General features: G+C 55.3%; 1 protein-coding gene across 3 annotated transcripts in view; it reads left to right on the forward strand.

The window, feature by feature from the left end:
• PLCG2 (phospholipase C gamma 2) overlaps positions 1–19,430 on the forward strand; it is a 157,924-nt gene that overhangs the window by 44,185 nt on the left and 94,309 nt on the right. For all 3 annotated transcript variants that reach the window (XM_042968431.1, XM_042968433.1, XM_042968432.1), the window contains exons 3-5: positions 14,498–14,641; positions 16,581–16,674; positions 17,432–17,479. In XM_042968431.1, the coding sequence (XP_042824365.1) occupies positions 14,498–14,641; positions 16,581–16,674; positions 17,432–17,479 (286 nt within the window). The remainder of the gene's footprint in view (positions 1–14,497; positions 14,642–16,580; positions 16,675–17,431; positions 17,480–19,430) is intronic.

Raw genomic sequence — 19,430 nt, forward strand, 5'->3', positions numbered from 1 at the left:
CCGTGGACACAGTCAGCATCCCTCCCTCGGCCTCCGCTCCGCACGGTAGCCCCTTTCTTGGAATAATCCTCAGGTCAGACCACAGAGGAGTAAAGGCAGATCTCTTAGCATCTGCTCTTGTGTTCCTTCTCGAACACAATTTGGCATTTTAGTTAAACTTCTGGGAGCAGTCTGATGTGAGTTGCCTGGAGGCCTAGCCAGGGCCAGACCCGTTCCTGCAAAGCCGAAGAGTGAGATAGGCCAGCCCTCCTGCCTTAGTCTGAAGGGGGGGGGGGGCCGTGGGTGCCCCTTGAGCCCGCAGGGAGCAGGGTGAGAGTAGGAAGGTGTTGCCTTGCTGGAGGAACCAGCACACCCCCGACCGTAACTGCATGGCTCCTTGCATACCCAGCTCCCATGGTGCTGGGGCCGCGGCACCAAGGCAGAGACACAAGTAATTACAGTAGATATGAGAGCCAGAGGAAAGAGGAAGTTGAGAAGAGGAAGGGAGGCCTTCCCCGGAGAGGGGACGCTTGAGCTGAGCCTTGAGCCGAGATGAGTGCCCTTTGCTCCTGCTGTTGGATTCCTTGGAGAAACTGCTGAATCTTGCCAAAAGCCTGCAGCACGGAGGCCCCGTGTTTGGGGTTCAGGGACCCCATGAAGGCTCACGGGCTCGGGATGAAATCCTCGCTTGAAAGAATGAGGGCTTTGTGTCTCCAAGGAAGGCTTTCTAGGCCAAGGGGGCCAGTGTGGGTGTGCGGGGCATTCACCCTGGGGCCCCCATCTGGAGAGGCTTCTGGGAGACCAGGGCCTTCTCTGGCCGTCTGTCCATGTCCCTCTGAATCCCTTCCCCTTGACTGCGGCCCTGTCAGGCTGTGGCGAGGGTCCTGAGCCAGTGTGCTGGCCGACACGACCCAGTCTCTGCTGGTGAAGCGGGAGGGCCTCGCGCTGAGGGGCAGCGTCTGGAAACCTCCCCCGGCCGGTCCTGTTGATCATTAACAAGATGGAAAGGTATTTCTGCCTCTCTTATCTAACGACTGACTCTGGCAACGGGAGACCTCAATGCTTGTGGCATTTCTCTCTACCTGCTGAGACTTGGTTACAGAGAAAGGATCCACCTTTAGCCAGATTCTAACCCGGTCATCCCAGGGTTTTCCGAGAGGCCGTTGTGGTAACAGCTCTGTTGAAAATGGAAAAAGGAAGGGGAAAGGGCCCGGCCACCTTGCCCACGGCTTGCGGCTCTCTTTGAGACGCCTGTGCGTCACCGCCCTGCTGCCTTTGGCATCAAGGCCCAGGCAGGTGGCCGAGTGAATGACTTCAGTTTCCTAAGCCAACTCTGGAAAATGGGGGTTTGTTCCCAAGGTTGGCAGGAAGAGAGAGGAGACGGTGAAGTCATCTCTGGCACCTAATAAATACTTTGTAAGGAGGTTCTGGTCTGTTCTCCCTCCAAATCAGGTGCTTCTACCCTGGGATTGACCTTGGCAGGGCTCCATTTTCTGCTGGCAGAGTGGAGTTGGTAGGTCAGTCTGTGCCAGTGCCTCTGTGTGGGAGCCGGTGTGGGTGGTGTTTGGGAACCCTGGCTCCAGAGCTGGACGGGCCTGGCTCAGACCTCCAGCACACCCAACCTGCTGGAGCCTCTGTTTCCTCCTCTGAAAAATGGGTGGGCTGGGAACAGTGACCACTTACCTCTTAGGGCTGCACGAGGCATCTCTGAGATAACGGATGCCAAGCACTGGACTGGGTTTTGGGTTTTTTTTATGTGTATTTATTTATTTTGGTGTGTGTGTGTATGCGGTGGGGGAGAGAGACAGACAGACAGACACCATGAGCAGGGGAGGGCCAGAGATGCTAAGCATGGAGCCTGATGCTGGGCTCAATCTCACGACCTTGAGATCATGACCTGGGCTGAAATCAAGAGTCAGATGCTTAACTGCCTGAGCCACCCAGCTGCCCCTTGCTTGGTGTTGGATAGACCAGGAGCTGTCAGAGCCTCTCCTCCCTGTAAGGGTTTCAAGGCTGGGGTCCTTGCAGGGACGCTTCTAAGAGGAAGAATCCCAAAGGACTCAGGGTGACATCTGAGCCCCGGAGGGTTGGGGCCGGGATCTTCCTCAGAAAAGAACTCATCTTTCCCTGTGTTATGGTTTAGAATACAGGCTTGGGAGGAGGCTGGGTGGCTCAGTTGTTGAGTGTCCAACTTCAGCTTAGGTCATGATCTCACGGTTTGTGAGTTCGAGCCCCACGTCGGGCTCTCTGCTGTCAGCCAGCATAGAGCCTGCTTCAGATCCTCTGTCCTCCTCTCTCTCTGCCCCTCCCCCACTCATTCTCTCCTCTTTCAAATAAACAAATTAAAAAAAAAGTAGGCTTGGGAGGTAAGACTGCTGGGGGTGAAGTCCTGGCTCAACTAGTGTAGCCTTGGAAAGTCACTGAATCTGCCTGAGTTTCCCCATTTTTGGAATGCAGATGGTGAGGTCAACCTCGCATGAGCACACACGTATTGGGATCCCATACTAGATGTTTCTGTAAATGTGGCTTCCCTTCACTTTTCTCTGGTTTCCTCTGAAGCCAAGGGGTGGGCAGGAAGATGAGGACCAGCATTTTCCATGGGAGCATTCGGCATCAATCAGCTTCTAGAACTTTCTCTACCCCAGCTGGTCAGAGTTGAGCTAATAGTCTGTGTTCTCAGAACCTTTCTTTTCCTAAAAACACAAGGGCAAACCATCTGACTGAAAGAGTGAGCATATGTTTATGTGCAAGGCTGCTTGGCGGGCTGAGGTTAGGGAAGGACGCGACGAAATGAGAGGTTGCCGTTGAAAGGGGTTTGCCCTTCCTCAGGCACTGTGCACAGACTCCTGGCGGGTGTTCATAGAAACTGTGTTCTTGGCTGTTGTCTTTGCCCTTGAGAGTGAATGGGCCCCTGAGCCAGGCCTGCCCCAGGCCCCCTGCAGGCTACTTCCTCTGGGTTTCTGACTGACTTATCAGAGAGCTGCATGAGTGTCTATTTCTGGCCCAGCTAGAAATAGTCTGGATCCTGGCACAAGGCAAACACAGAGTCTCTTCCTAGGATGGAGAAGTAGCCTACTGGGAGGGGGTGGGAAATCTCTCTACAGTGTCCCTGGGGGAACCTAGTCTTGGGCGCCATGATTTGCAGACCCTGCCCAGGGAGGGAGAGTGGTTCCTTTGCAGTCTCTGATCGAGTCAAGGGGAACATCTGTTGGGTATTAGCATGTTCGTTCTTTCTTTCTTTCTTTCTTTCTTTCTTTCTTTCTTTCTTTCTTTCTTTCTTTCTTTCTTGATACTTCGTATTTTTTTCATTGAAAAGTTTGACATCATTGTAGATTGACATAAAGTTGTAAGAACTAATACAGAGAGAGCTCATGGAGACCTTACTCCGTTTCCCCCAATGGTGATATCTTGCAAAATTATATACGGTGTGATAGCACAGGATACTGGCATTGATTCGGTCCACTACAGACCGTCTGCAGGTTTCCTCCGTTTGACGTGTACTGTGTGCGCGTTCCTGTATCTGCCACCACAGCCCCGTCCGTCATGACGAGGATCCTTGTGCTGTCTCTTAATAACTACGCTCACTCTGTGCGTAAGGTATGCATATGGTAAGATGCACAAGCAGGGGGTATAAGCATGTATAAGGTTACCTCTGTGACCATGCTCTCTGGCCACTGCCCAGATTGGATCTAGCTCACTCCCCAAACGCCAGGACCTACCGCCTCCAGGAGGTCACCACCGTTCTGACTTCTGTCTCATGTGTGAGTCGTAACACGGCTTGGTCGGCCTCACCCCCTCTACCCTCTGCTTTCTCACCTTTTATAACTCGGAACCACGCTGAGGCCTTGGTCTGCGGCATCAGCTGTTTCTAGGCAGAATCTAATCATGTCCTGTTGCCACTGCCTTCGTGTTGTACGATTCCTGTTATACATGGTTGTCTCTTTTTACCAGAGACAACTCGTTATTGAAATACGTCTGTACATATTTATATATTTTTTTCAGTTGAAAAGGTGAGTTGACTTAAAAGACCAGTGTCACACGGTGCCAGCAGGATACAGACATGGCAAACTTCATAGAGGTGATAATCACATGACTGACATCTGAGAAATGGTGTCAGAAGCAAACATGACTCCGAAAAAAAGAAAACAACCCAAATCAGCAACTGGTCCAGTGGGTGGCGGGGTGGGGCAGGATCTATCTATAATCTTGGTACGATGAAGGCCTTCCGTGTAACTGTGGGAGACGGGACTGGTTTAAAGCCAAGCAGATTAAAATTTCAACAGGCTGTGTATAAGGTGGCGAGCCCTTCCTTAAGGTCTTACTGATTTTTGTCATACCTGCCCTCCACCTGTTTTATATGCGATCTGTATTTTTAAATGGACTTGTTCTTTTTAACTTAAATTTAAAGATGGTACTAGATGTGTATTTTTTCCAATTGATGTTAAACTATGTCACACGACGTAACAAGATGTGGGTACCATTTAGGGTGTCACATACCTACCACACGACAGGATTATTCACACTGAGTCTCCAGCAGGAGAGGGAAAACTTCGAATTCAAGTGACCCTGAAAGAGTGTGTGTTTACAGAATTCTTTGATGCTTGGTGTTTGGGGTGTTAGCTGGCCGGTTCAGGAAGCCCCTCTTTTTCATCTTCTCGTGAGTTTGGAGACACTTGAGAAACACAGGTCAGTGACAGATAGTGACAAAGAAGGTCTGCTCTGGGTGTGTGCCTCCTGGGGAGTCTCGCTTGGATTCTGTCTCTGGCGCCTGGGCTGCTGACTCTGTCTCTGGCCCTGGTGGACACCCACAGGCCACTTGGAGACAGCTCCCTCTGAGAGGCAGGGAGCAGAGCAGGGCGCATGGTTCCTGGGGGACAGACTGGACCAGAACTAGACAGGGAGACTGAGCTGGGCATGCCTACTTTCTTCTTAGGGACTCCTGTTGAAGACTGTTGGCTGCTCTTCTGGAGAGAAGGGGTCCCTATTGAGACTAGCTCATTCCTTTCCTCCAGTATCACTTAAAACTCTGAAGCATCTATAAAGCAGTTCATCCAGCATTTCTGTGTGAATGCCAAGCATGACAGTCACAACGACCTACTCAGTTGAGTGCTGTTGTCCTGGAAGGGTCTTCTCCTGTGGAAGTGCAAGGCTGGGACCTTCCCCGCTGGAGATGGCACAGTTTCAGCATCTATATTTTTTAACAAAGAAGACAAGGGCAGCCCCCTGTCACTCCCCAACGCCTAGGCTTTCAAAGGACTTTAATATCTAAAACTCGTGGAACAGTTTACATTTTACCAAGTTCTTGCAGATGTATCTACGTATGGGATGGATATTCGTTCCCATTTTACAGATGAGAAAGTAAAGGCGAAGCCAGAATGAAGAAACCCATCCCAGGTTGCGTAGCCTGGATGGGTAGAGTCAGACTTGAAGCACATGTCTGCTAGATTTCTCTCTCTCTCTCTCTTTTTTTTTTTTTTTTTTAACATTTATTCATTTTTGAGAGGCAGACAGAGCACAAGCTGTGGGGGGGAGCAGAGAGAGAGGGAGACAGAGAATGTGAAGCAGGCTCCAGGCTCCGAGCTGTCAGCACAGAGCCTGATGCGGGGCTCGAACCCACAAACTCTGAGATCATGACCTGAGCTGAAGTCAGACAGTTAAGTGACTGAGCCACCCAGGTGCCCCACGTTGACCTTTTTCTAACCGTGTCTCCCACAGTCCATCTCAGCTGTTGATGGAGCTTCAGGGTTACACGCTGTCATGTATGCGAAACAACCCGGCACCCTTGGTTTGGCAAAGCAGAGTTTTTCATCGAGACATAGCACCCGTGAGACAAGGTGAAACCACTCGCAGCGGTGGAGGTGGTGTTGGAAGGTGGTACGAAAGGACACGCATCCCAATAGCTAAATTAACCTTGACTGAGACCTCTTCCTGGGGGCCACGCGGTTTCTATTTAGTGTAATTTCACCTTGTTTGCAGAGCAGCTCGGTGAAGGAGGTATTGCTGTCACTGTGCAGATAAGGAAAGAACCGAGATGGGAGGTGATTTGCCTGAGCTCTGGGGTGCCTCGCAGGGCTCTCCCGCCCCCACATCCCCCCCTCCCGGGGTTCCCTCCAGCCTTCAGAGCTCTACCAAGATGCCCTCAGAGAAGCCTTTCTTCCCCTTGTGGGGAGAAGCCCGCATGTAGACTCTGTTCCCGTCCTTTGAGGTGTTCAGTGTGGTTGGAGGCTTATGTGTTCGTGTGCCGGTTCAGAGAGGGTCTGTCCTCCCCAGGCTTCTGAGGGCAGGGCCACGTCCGTGTGTCTCTTCCCAGCACTTCCTCAGCATGATGCTTAATAACCACCTGGCCCATTGAATGGCTGGCAGGTGGGCAGGAGTGGGGGCGGGGCGGGTATGTGTGGGAAGGTGGCCGAGCTTCAGCAGTCCCTTTTCCCCTTGCATACCACTGGGGCTTCCCTGACGATGCTTTAAGCCTGTTTGCCCTCGTTTGAGGGCAAGTGTGGGAATCAAAGAAAAGGTCACATGCCCGGTGTGAGGGTAGGAGGGTTTCCAGGAGTGGGGGGCAGCCTGAGAGTGGCCTGGAAAGGAAACGGTTTGAAGAATGGGGTCATGGGGACGGCCAAGGAAGAGGGCGGGGGAGTGGGCGGAGGTTGGAGCCCCAAGTGTGTGTCTGCAGGTGATGGGTGGGGAGGGCAGCCGGGAGCGTGGTCGGACCTGGGGAAAGCCCTAGGTGATGCTGGGAAGCCAAGTTTGTGCAGAGAAGAGGCCTCACTTCTGTGGCCGTGTTATCTCACTTCTTCAAGCAGGAAACACGGCTGCTGAGCCCCACCACATGAGCGTGCATGGTCTGAGCTCTGGCCACCAGAGCCTACTTTGAAAATAAAGTCGGTCATCTTCGTGAATGTATGTGTGCCCTTGGCAAAAGTTCCAACCCAGGCAGATCAAGCCCACCATTAGCCCGTCATCCTCCGCACCAGTAACCCTTATTGTCAGCTAGTTGGAGAAATCTTATTTTTTCTACCTTTTCTCCTGCTTTTACATACACACATATATATGTATACAGATACAGGCATCTCTCTTTAGCTGAGTCTAATGTGTTCCTGGAAACATAAGTAACGACATCTTTTTTTTTTAGACAGCCATGTAGTATGTCCTATTAAACGTGGATATAAATGGTGATGAATCACCAACCGATTGGAAAAAACCTATTTCTCCAGTATTGCTTAATACCTGTAAACATCTGAAAGCCAACCCATTGTGTATTCTGCACGAATACAGAGCATTGACGGCAACAAATATCATTTGGTAGCCACCTAATTATTCGATGCTTTAATGAACTCGTTCCCAGACATGCTTGCGAGTAGTACATAGGATACCATGTGGTGTTGGTTGTGAATTTTGATTTTTTCCCCCTTGTCCTCTACTTTGTGACTTAATAGAAATGACTGTGAAATAATCTGTTGAAAATACTAGAGAGGTCATCGAAACGGGACTCAGTTTGGTAGTTTGCTTGTCAGAGGTAAACGCTAGGACTCCAGCAGGACTTAATTGGGTGGGCAGGAGACTCGGCTTGAGGCAGGATGATTTTCAGCATTGGGACTACTGAATATGGTCCTGTCCTACTGCAGACTGATACACACCAGTGTTTTCATCAGTCCCTGCACACAAACATCTACAGTGGGTGTAATCTGGGTAGTGCATCTTGTGTAAAAAAAAAAAAAAAAAAAGATTGGCAAGTTACAGTGGGTATTTAGATAGTGAGAATTGTCAGACATCTGTGCACAATACGTACGTACATGTGTGTGTGCATACATGTGGATACGTACGTACAAGGGCAGACACAGGCACTTAACATCCAGGATCCTATTTACATGAGCTGCGGTGGATTTTTTTTCCACATCAGTATTTCTGGACGTGCCCCTTCAATGTCCACAACAGAGAAATTGAGAGACGGTTGTTTTCTTATGCCTTCCGGGAGAGCAACTTTATTCAGTTGTATCAGTAATTTAAAAAATCATAGCTAACAAGCACCTGGAAGTTACTACATCTCTATTAGTTATGATTATTGGGCGCTTTTTTTTCTTTTATTATTTTTTTAATGTTTTTATTTATTTGAGAGAGCGCGAAACAGTGTGCCCACGAGCGGGGAAGGGGCAGAGAGAGAGAGGGAGACACAGAATCCTCAGCAGGCACCAGGGTCCGACACAGGACTCGAACTCGCAGACCCCGAGGCCTTCACCTGAGCCAAAGTGGGCCACTTAACCGACTGAGCCACCCAGGTGCCCCTACCGGGCGATACTTTAATACCCACACCTGCACACGCAGGCTCCTTGAGTCCTTAAAGAGCAGCGTGTGAGGAGGCCATTCTTGCTCCTGTTGTCCTCATGAGGAAGTGGGGGCCCTAAGAGGTGAATTCCTGCTGGAAGCACCTAGAAGCTGGGATTCAAACGCAGGCAGTCTGGTTCCAGAGTCCATCCACTAGGCACCACACATGAACTTTGCGTGACTTGGGAGGCAAGTTTGCAACCCCGGCCCTAGGATTCTGTTTCCAGCTGCAGGTCAGAAAGCTGACTGGGGATTGATCGAGTTGAGCGCAGGAGGCCTGACCCCCGCTTTGTGCCCTGTACCCCATGGGCAGCGGGATCATCATTCAGCAGGGTGCCCCTGTGTGATGCAAGATCAGATACATATCAGGGATGACCAACAGGCCCCTCAGACTTGGCCGATTACCAAATAGAACCCCCCTCCCCCCCGCCGCACCGCCCGCTGCTTGAGGCATTTCCTGTCTGCCTTCTTGGGGCTCTTGGTAACCAGGGTGGGGGTCGTGGATAGTGGGCAGCCCTCGGTTCCTCTGGAGCTGGCCCCTCCTTGCTCGGAGGCCTGGGAAGTAGCAGTGACAGCTGTGAAGGGCTGAGTGGCGGCCCCACCCCTGCCTTTGCACAGAGGCCTCAGCCACAGGCCCATCCACGGCTGACTTGACATCGACGTTTAGGCGCCCTCCCGGGCCCGGTTGGTGGCTGGACAACCCCGTGGCATGAAGGTGTTACCTCACAATTAAACCGGCAACCCTGAAAGTGTGGACTCAGGGGGATGGCTTTCCACTCCCAGGAGATACCCAAGAGAACTGAGAACAAGTGCTCAAACAGAAACCTGTATGCGAACGTTCATTGCCGCATTATTCACAGAAGCCGAAAGGTGGAGACAATCCAGGCGCTTGTCCCTGGAAGAACGGACACAGAAAACGTCGTCCATCTGCACGCTGGAATATTACCCCTCCCTAGAAAGGAATAAAGCACTAACCCCAGCTTACGTTGAAGATCTCATGCTAAGTGAAAGAAGACAGACGCGAAAGACCACATGCCTTGCGATTGCGTGTATATGAAATGTCCAGAAAAGGCAGCTCTGTAGAGAGTGAAAGTAGGTTCGTGGCTACCAGGGGCTGGTGCGCAGACAGGATGGGGAATGGAAAGTGACAGCTGAAGGGTGTGGGTTTCTCTTGGTGGTCGTGAAGATGTTCTTAAATTGACTTTGCTGGAGGTTTCCACAAGCCTGTGAATCGTACGTTTGAAATGGATGAATTTTATGTGAACGGTATCTTAATAACGCTGTTACATTCAAAGAGGTTGCGGTGTCTCTAATCCCAGATCCATCTGCTGAGCCAAGACACCTTTGGGGATACAGCACGTACAGGCAGTGACCTCTTGTCCTGTGTCCACGTTTCGGCTTTCCTCGGCTGGGAGCCCCGAGAAGCTGTTCTCTTCAGTAGCTGGGACTTGTGCACATCCATCACTCTTCTGCCTGCAATAGATACTGGGCCTTTGACCCCTCCAACACACCGATCCCTGCATCCTGCGGGGATAGCACAGAAGCTACTGGATCAATTACCTGAGGTGGCAAAGGCCCCCGCAGGCGGACTCTGATGGCTGTGGCAGTCATTTCTGCACATTGAAGCCAGCTTGGTGTGAACACTGCAGCCCTCTGCTTGAGGACTGGGGAGTTAGGCCCCCGAAACAGCCCTCAACCCACAGCAGATGGCGGTTAGGGATAAATACCCTGGCTGTCTTGCTTCCTGGTGGGGTGAGGCCTCCCACAGCCCCCGTGCGGTCAGCTCCAGGTGCCCATGGCCGGCCAGTGCAATTCCCAGCATCCTCCTCCTGCTCGGCCGCTTTCCTTGTCTGTCTCACATCCCCAGTCCTCTATCGTGTTCCTGGGATCACCTCCGAAATAAACCACTGTGCTCAAATCTTCCCCTGAGGGTCCCCTTCTGGGGAAAGCCAAACCAAGGCGCCTGAGAACCTAATTCCTTCATTCCATGGGAACCCGAGTTCCTGCTCTGAGCCAGGCCCTGGTGCGGGGGGCCGTGAGGCTCCAGTTGGGGGTGAGCAGGATGGACACGATCCCTGTTCTCCTGGGGCTTTGGTGGGGGGGGACAGGGAAATGTACATCCACAGGTAGACGAACCTGGAAACATACTCGTGCAAGTGAGGAGCGGTACAGCACAGATCTAGAAATAAGAGGATGAGTCGGGGGGTGGAGAAGGCAGGTATTGCTAAGTCACTTCAGTGAGATCTGCCCAGATCTGGTCAGCCGGTGAGTGAGGAGTGAGGACAAGCCTGGGGAGAGGGAAGTGGGTGGGAGGGCATCACGGAGGCCAGCCATCCCACTGTGGCGGGGTTGCGGGGGGAGGTGGTGCCTGCAGCCTGTCCAGGACAGGCCCGGCTCCGAACAGAGCGGAGTTGCTCCCTGGGGCTGAAGTGGAAGGTGGCGGATGGTCAGGACCACCTGCCTGCTCAGAATGCCTGTTTCTTTTTCATTCCGTCTCCATCTCTCCTGCTCTTGCCTCTCTGACTGTGTGTGTATGTCTGTATCTCCCTCCCTCCCTCGGCTGAGTGGCTTGTCCTCTGCTCCTGTCTCTGTCTCTCTTTCCCCTGTTGGGTTTCTCTACGTGTGTTTGTTCACATCTCTGCGTCCAGCTCCCTCTGTCCCATCTCTGGTTCTGTCCCCGGTCTCTCTGCCCCCTTCCTCGTTCAACAACTATTTATTGGGCTCTACTGTTTACCAACCACCCTGCTGGGGGGGGCGGTGTGTGGGGGGGGGAACACAGTGATGAGGAAGGGAGCACCATCCAGGGAAAGAGTTCTGACCCCACGAGTCACAGCATTAAGCTCTTGCCTCTGTTCTGAGCTGTGGGGCGAGGGGCTGGTATGTATGAGAGCAGGAATTGGACGGTGTTCTATGCGTCCGATGGTGGTTGAGCTGAGATGGCAAGGGGGAAGTTTGGAGCTAACCAGGCAAAGGCATTCCTAGCAGAAACAGCAGCGTGTACTGTTGGCCTCTGGTGGGGGTGGCCGGCCACTCACCAGGTGGCTGGAGCATGGGGGGTGAGGGTGCAGGGGCTGGCGGGGTCAACACCGGGCCTTGGCTCTTAGTCCTAAGACCACCGGGATGCCATCAGAAGGTTCGAAGCCCAGGAGTAGCCTGAGTATATTTGTATTTCATAAAAATGACTCTGGCTACTGGTAACTTGGGCTACTTCAGTGGACCAAGCGAGAGATTCCAGTGGCTTGGATCGTGGTGTTGACCATGGGAATGGATAGTACGTGGCGGGCAGCATGCTCCCCGCTACCCCCAGACTCATGTTTTATCGGCCAGGGGGCAGCAGCAAGAGAAATTTTGCAAACATCTCTGGCCAAAAAAGTCCCCGGAGGATGCAGGGGGCCCAGTTTGGGCCATGTGCTCGTACCTGAAGCAGTCGTGGTCCCCCGGGGTGGGGCACCTTGGTCATTCCTAGGACCCTTGGGCCCCTCTTTGGCTTGTCGTGGTAGGAGGTGAGGAAGGGCAGATCAGCATCATCTGAAGCAGGAATGGGTCTATCCCAGGAAAGGTGCTTTTTTGACAGAAAAAAAGGGGAGGAAGGGACCGGTTGAGTTTGTCTCGTGACAGTCCCTGATCATCCTATGGTAGGCAGGGAGGTCTCCCTTGGGTCAGGTGGCCATCTGTGGGGGAAGCAGTCACCCAGTGGGTCAGGTGGCCATCGATGAAGGGGATCACCCCTGGGTCAGGAAACCATCCTGTGTGTGGGGGGAGGGGTCACCCCTGGGTCAAGTGGCCATCTGTGAGGGGGAGGGGTCACCCCTGGGCCAGGTGGCCATCCGTGAGGGGGAGGGGTCGCCCCTGGGCCAGGTGGCCATCCGTGAGGGGGAGGGGTCGCCCCTGGTCCAGGTGGCCGTCCGTGAGGGGGAGGGGTCGCCCCTGGGCCAGGCGGCCATCTGTGGGGCGGAGGGGTCGCCCCTGGGCCAGGTAGCTATCCTGTGTGTGAGGGGAAGGGTCATGCCTGGGCCAGGTGGCCATCCGTGGGGGGGAGGGGTCACCCCTGGGCCAGGTGGCCATCTGTGAGGGGGAGGGGTTGCCCCTGGGCCAGGTGGCCATCCATGGGGGGGAGGGGCCATCCGTGAGGGGGAGGGGTCACCCCTGGGCCAGGCGGCCATCTGTGGTGGGGAGGGGTCGCCCCTGGGCCAGGTAGCTATCCTGTGTGTGAGGGGAAGGGTCATGCCTGGGTCAGATGGCCATCCGTGAGGGGGAGGGGTCGCCCCTGGGCCAGGTGGCCATCCGTGAGGGGGAGGGGTCACCCCTGGGCCAGGCGGCCATCCGTGGAGGGGAGGGGTCACCCCTGGGCCAGGTGGCCATCTGTGAGGGGGAGGGGTCGCCCCTGGGCCAGGTGGCCATCCTTGGGGGGGAGGGGTCGCCCCTGGGCCAGGTGGCCATCCGTGGGGGGGGAGGGGTCACCCCTGGGCCAGGTGGCCATCCGTGAGAGGGAGGGGTCGCCCCTGGTCCAGGTGTCCATCTCTGAGGGGGAGGGGTCGCCCCTGGGCCAGGCGGCCATCTGTGGGGGGGAGGGGTCGCCCCTGGGCCAGGCAGCCATCCTGTGTGTGCGGGGAAGGGTCACCCCTGGGTCAGATGACCATCTGTGAGGGGGGGGTCACCCCTGGGCCAGGTGGCCATCCGTGAGGGGGAGGGGTCGCCCCTGGGCCAGGTGGCCATCCGTGGGGGGGAGGGGTCATCCCTGGGCCAGGTGGCCATCCGTGAGGGGGAGGGGTCACCCCTGGGCCAGGTGGCCATCCGTGGGGGGGAGGGGTCATCCCTGGGCCAGGTGGCCGTCCCTGATGGGGAGGGGTCACCCCTGGGCCAGGTGGCCATCCGTGAGGGGGAGGGGTCACCCCTGGGCCAGGTGGCCATCCATGGGGGGGAGGGGTCACCCCTGGGCCGGGTGGCCGTCCCTGAGGGGGAGGGGTCACCCCTGGTCCGGGTGGCCGTCCCTGAGGGGGAGGGGTCACCCCTGGTCCGGGTGGCCATCCGTGAGGGGGAGGGGTCGCCCCTGGGCCATGTGGCCATCCGTGGGGGGGAGGGGTCATCCCTGGGCCAGGTGGCCATCCGTGGGGGGGAGGGGTCGCCCCTGGGCCAGGTGGCCATCCGTGGGGGGGAGGGGTCGCCCCTGGGCCAGGTGGCCATCCGTGGGGGGGAGGGGTCATCCCTGGGCCAGGTGGCCATCCGTGAGGGGGAGGGGTCACCCCTGGGCCAGGTGGCCATCCGTGGGGGGGAGGGGTCATCCCTGGGCCAGGTGGCCGTCCCTGATGGGGAGGGGTCACCCCTGGGCCAGGTGGCCATCCGTGAGGGGGAGGGGTCACCCCTGGGCCAGGCGGCCATCCGTGGGGGGGAGGGGTCATCCCTGGGCCAGGTGGCTGTCCCTGAGGGGGAGGGGTCACCCCTGGTCCGGGTGGCCATCCGTGGGGGGGAGGGGTCGCCCCTGGGCCAGGTGGCCATCCGTGGGGGGGGGTCATCCCTGGGCCAGGTGGCCATCTGTGGGGGGGAGGGGTCACCCCTGGGCCAGGTGGCCATCCATGGCGGGGAGGGGTCACCCCTGGGCCAGGTGGCCGTCCCTGAGGGGGAGGGGTCACCCCTGGTCCGGGTGGCCATCCGTGAGGGGGAGGGGTCGCCCCTGGGCCAGGTGGCCATCCGTGGGGGGGAGGGGTTGCCCCTGGGCCAGGTGGCCATTCGTGGGGGGGAGGGGTCACTCCTGGGCCAGGTGGCCATCCGTGGGGGGGAGGGGTCATCCCTGGGCCAGGTGGCCATCCGTGAGGGGGAGGGGTCACCCCTGGGCCAGGTGGCCATCCGTGAGGGGGAGGGGTCGCCCCTGGGCCAGGTGGCCATCCTGGCCCAATTTGTCCCGGAGTGGGTTGGAGTCCAGCAGCAGCAGGGATCATAGGGAGAATGGATTTCCTCTTATTTCTGCCGTCTCTTGGTCTACAACAACTGTCCCAGTACTTAGTAGCTTAAACCAGCCAGGTTTTTACTTGCTTGCGTGTAATCCTGCCGTCCAGGCAGGGCTGAGGGGCCGGGACCGCCTGTCTCCAGGCCAGGGATGAGGGGGCTGGGCTGTGCATGAGCGGGGTGCAGGCGTGGGCTGCGTCCCCAGGCGGAGTGAACTCCAGCTTCTCATGGGCTCCTCTCAATTGTCTTCTAGTGGATATCATGGAAATCAAGGAAATCCGCCCCGGGAAGAACTCCAAGGATTTTGAGCGCGCGAAGGCAGCCCGCCAGAAGGAGGACTGCTGTTTCACCATCTTGTACGGCACCCAGTTCGTCCTGAGCACTCTGAGTTTGGCAGGTGAGTGCACATCCATGTGCTTTCCTCCCTGACTGTGCCTGGCTTCCTCCCCAGGACGTCCTCTAGCAGCAGAATGCCCTCATGTGTATTCCAGGGACATCGGGGTTTTGAATTCTCCCCTGCCTCTTTCTGGCTGTGTGCCTTTGGGCAAGCTGCTCAACCTCTCTGAGCTGCAGTTTGCTCAGCTGTGAAACAGAATGATCACGTCTGCCCCAATGGGATGTTGTAAGCGTCTGTTAAGGGTCTGCTTGGCTCATGCAGATTGCTGAAGGCAGGTTCTAGTTTTCATCCGACAGAGCCTGGTCTACACTGTTTACGCAGCTTAGCTGATCTGGAGGAAGGATCCTGAAATCTTATATCTCACACATATGTGTGCACACACACACACATACATGTGCATGCACACGTACATTCACACATGCTCTGGAGGTGAGATTTCCAGCCATCCCTGTGAATCCACCAAAAGGCCGAAAGGGCCTCTGTGAGGCCAGAAGATAAGCTGTGGAAAAGCTGAGCACTTCACTCAGAGGCAGAAGCTTGTCCCCCCTTCAGGCCCAGCTCCGGGACTTACTGACTTAGAGCTGTGTGTTCAACCACGACTGATGAGACAGAAAGTAAATCCTACTGAAGGTAGACCAAGGCGGGGAGAAGACGAAACCTGAGCATGGTCGGGGACATGTAATCGAGGGCAGAGCAGCTCTCGTTGATTTGCTCTGTCTGTCACGCACCTCTGAGCGTCCACTCTGCGCTGGACTCACCTAAATGCCCCTGGGACCGTGGAGATAATGGGACCCAGTCGCTGCCTTGCGGACGGGGGCTCCCGGTGCACTGTGATGAGAGCTAGAGGCCAATCACCATACAGTGTGCTGTAGCGGCACGGAGGGCCCACTTCCAGGGAAGGCTTTGCAGAGGAGGGCCCTTTTAAACTGGGTTTTGAGGCATACGTAGGAGTTGGGAGGAAAGAGGGAGGCCAGTCCGGGGGAGGGTGGTGCGTGTGTGAGGAGCTGAAGGAGGGAAATAGCAAGCTGGATGTGGGAGATGGGGGGGCGGACGTCTGACGGTTGGCGTGTGGTTGGTGCAGGGATGACGCAGCAGAGAGGGGCCTGGGCCCGTGAACTTCCAGTGTCGTGTCCACTTTGCTCTGCTGCAGGCTGAGGTCTGGTTGTTCTGGGCAGGGAGACCGTGAGTCCGGGGTGCCAGCTTTGGTGTCTCTTCTACTCTGGGGTCTCTCTTCCAGAGCTCTCCAGTTCAAGTCCAGTAGAGAGGGCGTGACGCTTGGATTCAGATCCCAGCTTCACGCTGACTGGCTCTGGACGGGTCTCTCTGCCCTCTGAGCTTCGTATTCTCTTCCTGCACACGGGAAGGGTGAGAGCAGCCGCCTCAGCGTGCTCTCGTCCACGTGCACAGGGTACCTGGTCCTTAAGGCATGTGCCATAACTCAGAGGCGTTTGCCTTGCTAGCTCCATTTTACTGATGAGGAAATGAGGCACAGAGAGGCTGAGGAACCAGCCGAATGTCACACAGCCCTGAAGCGGTGCCGAGGGACTTGTGGTCCCTCAGTGATGCCAAGCCCTTGCCTTCTCCCTGACCTTATCTGGAAACGGGAAATGCTGAGGGCTGCTCTGGACTGGGGTGTGAATAATCCTAGACCCTGCACTTTATTCGTTAGCATAGGAGTAAAAGCTAAAACCCGTGGGGGGAAAAGGTGTCCCACTGGTCACCCCTGCTGTAGAAGGGTCATCGCTGGCACGTGGCCTCATCTTGGACAGAAAGCAGGTCGTAGAGCCACGAAGGTGTGAAGGAGATGCCTTTTCCGTGCCCTCGTGCAAAACTAGAAACCAGCACTGGCTTCTCCCGTCCCCATGGGCTGTATGGGGCTCGGTCTGTCTGTAGACGTCTTCCCAGCGAGTAACATTTGCCTTCCTATTCACCTGTCCAGCTGATTCTAAAGAAGACGCCACTAAGTGGCTCTCTGGCTTGAAAATCTTACACCAGGAAGCGATGAGTGCGTCTACGCCCACCATTATTGAGAGGTATTGACTTTTGCTTGTTTATCTCTGTATTTGCACATTAATTTATTCTTTTCTCTTGAGCCAACGTGAGTGAAGAAAAGAAAAGTGGGGCGTTTCATCTTGGAGGCTCAGTGAGTGTCCTGTGTGCAGCAGCTCCCAGGAGGCGCTGTGGGCTCCCCACCTTCTCATCGGAGAGCCTCTCTCGGTGCTAAGCCTTGCTTGGCCTGGTGGGGTGAGGAGTACGTTGAAGCCGAGCCAGAAACACACGTTGGCGCTGTGTCCCAGGGGAGGATTGAGGGCCTCCTTCTTACAGGATCAGGAAGGGATTAAACCAGCTCACCAGACCACAGTCAGATGCAGGGTACCGCATTTCGCAACTGCCACTGCCTCCTGGATCGGGGAGGCTCAGGACTGCCTTGCCCGTGAGTCAGCGTCACGGACGTCTGCGTGGGATCGTGTGTGAATTCTCGTCCCCTCGGTTAAAGCCCTCGGATTCCCGCCATTTTTCTTACCAGTTTTTTTGGGGGATGAATGAATGTCATCAGAGAGGATCGTCAGTTTAAGGAATGCCGGCCTCTAGGCTCCTCTCGGAGGGGCCTCTTGGCTCCTAACTAGGGCGTGTCAGCCCCAAGGAGAAACCTGCTTCTTCCCAAGCTGCCCGAGTTAGCAAATTGGAAAACTCCTCTTGTTTCCGGTTTCCTTTGCCCCCATTCCATAGAACCAGTTTTGTTTGTGTACTAATTCTCTGTCCCTCCCTCTTTCTCAACTCTCTTCCTAGTTGGCTGAGAAAGCAGATTTATTCAGTGGATCAAACCAGAAGAAACAGGTGAGATTCGTTCATATTCTTGTGGGTTTTCTTCCAGATCATTTTGGCCTCTGGTGTTCTTTCCTTGAACATCCCGAGGCAGTCGGAGCATGTTTTGTGGTGTGGAAAGGTCCTCGTGAGGTTGGATTGGACCCTCGAGGTACCAGGCACCGCACCAGGTGCTGGGTGTCGATGGAGACACGACCGTCTGGGGCCTTGCTTCCGTGGATGCTCAAGGCTGTCCGCACAGACAACTTCTCTGGAGCACTTAGACCTTGTGCTCGAGGCCTTCGTATCCCAGCACCTTCCGTGTCCCCGGGGAGAAACGAGATGGCTGTGGCGCCTGCCCAATTTTGTGCTGGGACAGAGGTCCACCATTAACGAAGTAACCCGTGTTGACTCGCCATGGTTACTCGGGCTGGGCAGACGTGAGCCGGGCAACAGGATAACACGCAATTCGTTGTGCTCGTTCACTGAACAGTACGTCTCCGAGCAGTTCCCTCCCTGTCAGCACACATGATGCTGTGTGCCAGACATTTCTGTAACAAACATGGTTTTGTCCTTGGCTGGGGTGTAATCTGCTTACTCATGAGAAATCATTTCTTCTTGATGGAGGCAGAGTGGTTCCTGGTCCTTTGTTATCCTTGTGACGACTGTTGCCGTGGCAAGCTTTGGGTCTCCCTGTGGGTAAACGTGTGTGATAGAGTCTTAGAGGAGGGGTCCCAGCCATGCAGCGTTTTCTGGTCTACCATTTTTTTTTTTTAATTTTTTTAACGTTTATTTATTTTTGAGACAGAGAGAGACAGAGCATGAACAGGTGAGGAGCAGAGAGAGAGGGAGACACAGAATCTGAAACAGGCTCCAGGCTCTGAGCTGTCAGCACAGAGCCCGACGCGGGGCTCGAACTCACGGACCGTGAGATCGTGACCTGAGCCAAAGTCGGACGCTTAACCGACCAAGCCACCCAGGCGCCCCTCTGGTCTGCCATTTTGAGGGAGGTGGTAGCAGTTAGCATTTGTCCCAGCGGTCAGGAGGGCACCCCTTTCCCTATGCCCTGTATCACCGGACTGACCCGTGATGACCTATGGGTGAAAGGCAACGGCAGATTTTTGCTTAAATTTGTATTTATTTATGAGTGAAGTTGAAGATGCTTTCATCTGTTTTTTTAGGTTATAATCCAGTTGTTATTAATAATAAACTGATACAAGCCACCATTTATCGAGCCCCCACACACTAGATACTGTGCTTGGCACTTACAATTAATGTATCATTTGAGCCTCACAAAAGAGGCTCTTTTTCTTCAAGTTTTAAGTGATTTTCCTTCCTCCTTTTCTCCGTTAAGGTATGTCAGTGCGGTATGCGAGGTCGCAGCTAGCCTTTCCACCTGTCCCCGGGTGTCCCCTTTCCATCTCGCAGGCTCCTGGGGGTCAGGCCGCTGTCCTCCATCACCCGGTGATGTCAGAGTTCGGACGCGCCTCCTCCGTGGTTTGTTCCACGTACGCCGTCCGACGGGACGTCGGAGAAACTGTAACCCGTGGTGGTGAAACGTTCAGCCATGTCGTTAGGTCTGCAGAAACACGCTCCGTGTTCTGCGCCCCCCTCCCTCGTCCACCTGTCCAGCAGTCACCGTGTGGCCCCACACCCCGGGCTGTGCCCTGGTGTTAACGCAGGTGGATCTGGGGTGGGGGGTCCCCGCGTCAGAGGATTTTGTTCACACTGGTCTCTTTCAGCCTCCGAGGTGGGGCCTCCCTCGTGTTTCCTTTCTGTGTGGCTTCGAGGTGATTCATCGTTGGGCTTGGCACAGGGGTGACAGGTGGAGCCCCCCCCGGGCCCTCACTGTGTGCACGCTGGGTACAGGGTTGCTGCTTTGGTGTGGAAGTCCGCCTCTCCATCTTGTCAAGACACGGAAGCCTCCCTCTGGCTGTCCCGCTCAGAATGCATTCCTGCTCAGAGGTCCGTCTTTCCATCGACC

The sequence above is a fragment of the Panthera tigris genome, chromosome E2, assembly GCF_018350195.1.
Source record: "Panthera tigris isolate Pti1 chromosome E2, P.tigris_Pti1_mat1.1, whole genome shotgun sequence".
Classification (NCBI taxonomy): Eukaryota; Metazoa; Chordata; class Mammalia; order Carnivora; family Felidae; genus Panthera; species Panthera tigris.